Here is a 5,816-nt window from a genome sequence, read left to right as displayed (position 1 = left end):
ACCTATTTTCCCGGTTACCAACCCAAATAAACCGTGAAAAATTCGCATGGTTTTTGATGCGGCGGCAAAGGTGAGTGGAGTCAGCCTCAATTCGTTTCTTTTAGCGGAACCCGATCTGCTTGCCGGGCTCCTTTCCGTTCTCTTCAAGTTCCGAGAGTTTCGTGTTGCTGTTGTGGGGGACATTCGCGAAATGTTCCATCAGGTGATGATGCGAAGGGAAGACCAACGAAGCCAGATGATCCTTTGGGATGCAGACAATCCACACGGCGATCCAGCCGTGTAGGTGGTCACCGTGATGACGTTTGGCGTTGCTTGTTCGCCAAGCAGCGCACAGTTCGTGAAGATTCGCAACGCAGAGCGATTCGAGAAAGAGTTCCCGCGTGCGGTGAAATGCATCAAAGACGAGCACTACGTGGACGATATGCTCGTGAGTGTGGAAACGGAGGCAGAGACTGTATGCCTAGCGAAAGAAGTTCGGGAGGTCCACGATAAAGGAGGATTCGAAATCCGGAATTGGGTATCTAAATCGTTAGAAGTGGTGCGGCAATTGCAGACACAGGCGTAACATCAGAAAAGCATCGATATCGGCTACGGTTTAACGACGGAAAAGGTCCTCGGTATGTGGTGGGATACGGCTTCAGATTCGTTTACTTTCCGGCTCTCAACGCAGTTTACTGAAAAACTGCAGGCGGGCAAGTCATGCACAACGAAGCGAAACCTACTCCGGATCCTGATGAGAATTTACGATCCCATGGGTTTGCTCGGGCTGTTCCTGATGTATCTGAAAGTTCTCCTGCAAGAGATATGGCGTTCTGGCATAGGATGGGATCAAGAGCTGCATGACCAACTGGCGGAAAAGTGGTTAATTTGGCAACGAGTGCTCCCTGAGGTCCATAAGGTGAGTGTCAGAAGATGTTATCGAGCGGTCACGTCGATTCGCGCCAGAGTAGAGTTGCATGTGTTTTGCGACGCAAGTGAGAGTGGTATGGCCGCAGTCGCATATTGGAGGTTCGAAGAAGATGGGGTGGTAGAATGCTCTCTCATTGGATCTCGATCTCGATCCCGCGACTAGAGCTACAAGCGGCGGTGATTGGTGCCAGATTAGCGGCTACGATTGTCAACTCACATCAATTAAACATCTCGCGCACGGTGTTTTGGACAGACTCGCGGAACGTGTTGAGTTGGTTGCGTTCTGATCATCGACGCTACAATCAATTTGTAGCATTTCGGGTCGGAGAGCTGCTCAAAACAACGGAGGTTGAGCAATGGCGTTGGATCCCAACGAAATTGAACGTAGCCGATGACGGGACGAAGTGCACGAAAACGCCGGATCTATCGCCTACTAGTCGCTGGTTCAACGGTCCGAGCTTCTTATGGGGCTCTGAATCACTCTGGCCCGCCGTCGAAACACCATCTACAGACACCCCTGAAGAACTACGTCTCAACGTGTTGCATCATACGGTACAGGAGCCTGTCATTAATTTTCATCGTTTCTCGAAATGGAGAAGGCTTTTGCGGGCAGTTGCGTATGTGGTGAAATTTATCACTAATGTACGTCGTGCCATCAGGAAAGATGTCATCTTAGATGAACCGCTGACACAAGAAGAGCTGGCACGGGCTGAGAGGATCATCTTCACTCAAATACAGGCGGACGTGTATGCGTCTGAGATACGCTCTTTGAAGAAGGATCCCTCTCAGATGCAGCCGTGGAAGAGCAGGGTGGAGAAGAGCAGTCCTCTTTACAAATTATCGCCGGTACTTGACGAACACGGAATAGTGAGGATGCGAGGGCGCCTGGCTGGGACGTTATCGGTCAGCGAAACACTGCAGCAACCGATCATCCTCCCTCGGAAGCATCGTGGAACAGAGTTGCTGATACTCAGCTACCACGAACGATATAAGCACTGTAACCACCGCACGGTTGTTAGTGAGCTGCGAGCTCGGTTTTATATACCCCGAGTCCTGGGTGAGTACAACCGTGTGCGTAAGTCCTGCCAGCGATGCAAAATAGATGGAGCCAATCCGGAACCTCCCTCGATGGGAAACGTTCCATTCCAACGAGTTGCGGTCGGGCAACGAGCTTTTTCATTCACAGGCGTAGACTATTTTGGACCCCTGCTGGTTGCCGTAGGAAGACGAGTAGAAAAAAGATGGGGAGTCGTATTCACCTGCCTGACGTCCAGAGCTATCCATTTGGAGATGGCTCACTCTCTCACGACGGCGTCCTGCATTATGGCGATTCGGCGCTTCATCGCTAGGCGCGGGAAACCGTTAGAGATGATCAGCGATAGGGGAACCAATTTCGTCGGGTCGGCTCGGAAGCTGGAGGAGGCCTTACAGGCAGTAGACGTTAACGCGATGATGGACGAATTCGTTGGGCCCGAGATGAAATGGAGCTTTAATCTGCCAGCAGCACCACATTTCGGCGGATGCTGGGAGAGACTCGTCCGGTCTGTGAAGAAAGTGCTGAGTCAATTCGAGCTGCCACGAAAGCCGACGGACGAGGTGCTGATGTCGACGCTAACGGAAATCGAGCTCATCGTCAACTCGAGACCACTCACCTACGTGCCATTGGACGACGAGATGGACACACCGATCACACCGAACCATCTACTACTCGGAAGCTCCAACGGGTGCAAGCCGCCCGCCGTATTTGACGACAGTAGTACCGCCGTTAAATCAGCGTGGAGAGCCGCCCAGCGCAGCGCTGACGTATTCTGGAGAAGATGGGTATCGGAATACCTCCCCACGCTGACTCGTCGATCGAAGTGGTTTGAGAAGGTGCGGCCGATTGAGGTGGGGGATTTAGTAGTCATCGTTGACAATTGTTCGCCGCGGAACAGTTGGCCGAAGGGACGCGTGATAGATGTAGTTAGGGCCCGGGACGGTCAAGTAAGACAGGCAAGTGTCCAAACAGCTGGTGGGATTTACAAGCGACCTGCAACAAAGATTGCGTTATTAGATGAACGGCAAGGAAACTTACCTGCGTGAGCTAGGATTAGTGAACAAAGTGTTGCGCGTGGTAAATTTACAGTGAACGACAACGACAGCAGCAGGAAGTAGAATGAGACAGATTCAGGACAAAGCTAGTTGTCTCACTGCGGGAGGCAATGTTGTAAACAAACGGTGTTTACACCGACCGCTGCTGTCACTGTCGGACATTATGTCGAACTTCGAAGTTCGAAAGAAAGCTTCGCGATCGGGAGAACTGAGTACCGCGGTGAGTGAAGGACCAGGACGAGAAAAAAGGTAGATAAAAGGGCCAAACGACGCGTGAGCATTTTATTACCGCTAGAAAACGTTAACGAATAAAGAAAACTAATTTTTTGGTTCGCTCCACTAAATAGCGTTCCTAATAAATTCAAGTCTTTTTTTTGCGTTTTCTACACATATACATCCAGAAAATGCAGGCTTAGACCACTGTGGAGTATTCTAATTGCATAAACGAAAACAACAACATATTTGATTACCGACGAGAGAATATGTATGGATGAAGTAGATGTGATTTATTGAAATATATAAATTCCCGGTTTTTATTATTGCTTTTGCTATACTTTTGCTTTTGCCTACTTTAATACTATATTACTAGTTAAGTATTACTATTAAGAATGTCTTTATATCATTTTCTTACGTTTTTCAATAATATGAATGAAATGAATGGACAGTGTTACGCTTATTGTTCCAACAGTGGTTTTGAAAGTGACCGGGGTGATGCGAACACTACAACTCGTCCTGTCTCCTCGGTGGTTGGGTGGAAAAGAGGCCAATCGAGATCGAGAGGCCAAAAGAGGTAAAATAAAAATTATGTATCTTTTTACACGCACAATACATTATTCAAATGTGTAACTTATCTCCTACAGGAACTGAGGCTGCATTTTCTATATCCTTGCTAGCTTTCGACTGGTAATGGTGCACTGTTTAAACTGCGCAATGTGACCGTTCGTTTCATTTCTATCGATGCGCTTGCGCTAAGGGTCAAGTTCAAGTTCAAAGAGGAAAAAGGACAGGTAGCTATTTTTATAGGGAAAGGCAAACAATGTACTTGTAAACAAATACGGCTATAGTCCGAAAGTAAACGATAGCCCGTATGAAATTTTAGCTACAGAGTCGGTCGGGTGTAAGATACGTATCAAATTCAAACCTCAAGGGGTCAAACTTTTTTTTTCTTTTCATAAACTTTTAATACGCACGATTTATACGTATTTTGGAAAGATTATGCTTTTTAGATGTGTATTATTATGGCCTCTATTGTATTATTAATATTTTCATTTCCGTTAACGCATTAATTATCAAACATTAGATAGACGCAGTTTAGTGACTAAATGGAGAAAATATTTTTGAAATAATATTTAGCTAGTAAATACTGACACAGCGACAAATTCTTGCTAACACGATTTCTTACACACATCTCTAAAACCACACCAAACTTGAATATTGCTTCAGGTCCTTGAACTCCACCACGACTAATGTGTCTTGGCTAAGGTGTCTTGGCTAATGTGTCTTGGCTAATGTGTCTTGGCTAAGGTGTCTTGGCTAATGTGTCTTGGCTAATGTGTCTTGGCTAAAGTGTCTTGGCTAATGTGTCTTGGCTAATGTGTCTTGGCTAATGTGTCTCGGCTAAAGTGTCTTGGCTAATGTGTCTTGGCCAATGTGTCTCGGCTACTATGTCTTGGCTAATGTGTCTTGGATAATGTGTCTTGGCTAATGTGTCTTGGTTAATGTGTCTTGGCTAAAGTGTCTTGGCTAATGTGTCTTGGTTAATGTGTCTTGGCTAATGTGTTATGGCTAAAGTGTCTTGGCTAATGTGTCTTGGCTAAGGTGTTTTGGCTAAAGTGTCTATGCTAATGTGTCTTGGCTAATGTGTCTTGGCTTATGTGTCTTGGTTAATGTGTTTTGGTTAATGTGTCTTGGCAAAAGTGTCTTGGCTAAAGTGTCTTGGAAAAGTGTCTTGGCTAATGTGTCTTGGCTAAGGTGTCTTGGCTAATGTGTCTTGGCTAATGTGTATTGGCTAATGTGTCTTGGCTAATGTGTCTTTGCTAATGTGTCTTGGCTAATGTGTCTTGGCTAATGTGTCTTGACTAATGTGTCTCGGCTAATATGTCTTGGCTAATGTGTCTTGGCTAATGTGTCTTGGCTAATGTGTCTTGGCTAATGTGTCTTGGCTAATGTGTCTTGGCTAAGGTGTCTTGGCTAATGTGTCTTGGCTAATGTGTCTTGGTTAATGTGTCTCGGCTAATGTGTCTTGGCTAATGTGTCTCGGATGAAGTGTCTTGGCTAATGAGTCTTGGCTAATGTGTCTTGGCTAAGGTGTCTTCGCTAAGGTGTCTTGGCTAATGTGTCTTGGCTAATGCGTCTTGGCTAATGTGTCTTGGCTAGTGTGTCTTGGCTAAAGTGTCTTGGCTAATGTGTCTTGGCTAATGTGTCTTGGCTAATGTGTCTCGACTAAAGTGTCTTGGCTTATGTGTCTTGGCTAATGTGTCTCGGCTAAAGTGTCTTGGCTAATGTGTCTTGGCCAATGTGTCTCGGCTACTATGTCTTGGCTAATGTGTCTTGGATAATGTGTCTTGGCTAATGTGTCTTGGTTAATGTGTCTTGGCTAAAGTGTCTTGGCTAATGTGTCTTGGTTAATGTGTCTTGGCTAATGTGTTATGGCTAAAGTGTCTTGGCTAATGTGTCTTGGCTAACGTGTTTTGGCTAAAGTGTCTATGCTAATGTGTCTTGGCTAATGTGTCTTGGCTTATGTGTCTTGGTTAATGTGTTTTGGTTAATGTGTCTTGGCAAAAGTGTCTTGGCTAAAGTGTCTTGGAAAAGTGTCT

At 46.0% G+C, this 5,816-nt stretch overlaps 1 protein-coding gene across 1 annotated transcript; it reads left to right on the top strand.

Annotated features, from left to right (window-relative positions):
- Positions 1-295: 295 nt before the first annotated feature.
- LOC125774532 (uncharacterized) lies at positions 296-3,416 on the top strand. Its single transcript, XM_049444674.1, has 5 exons — positions 296-517; positions 671-898; positions 1,421-1,461; positions 1,569-2,892; positions 3,402-3,416. Exons 1-5 carry the CDS (start codon positions 296-298, stop codon positions 3,414-3,416), a joined length of 1,830 nt encoding a protein of 609 aa, XP_049300631.1.
- Positions 3,417-5,816: the final 2,400 nt, after the last annotated feature.

The sequence above is a fragment of the Anopheles funestus genome, unplaced genomic scaffold, assembly GCF_943734845.2.
Source record: "Anopheles funestus unplaced genomic scaffold, idAnoFuneDA-416_04 scaffold_19_ctg1, whole genome shotgun sequence".
NCBI classification, from domain to species: Eukaryota; Metazoa; Arthropoda; class Insecta; order Diptera; family Culicidae; genus Anopheles; species Anopheles funestus.
Note: the sequence above shows the minus strand (reverse complement) of the source record. Positions and strands in the feature narration are given on the sequence as shown.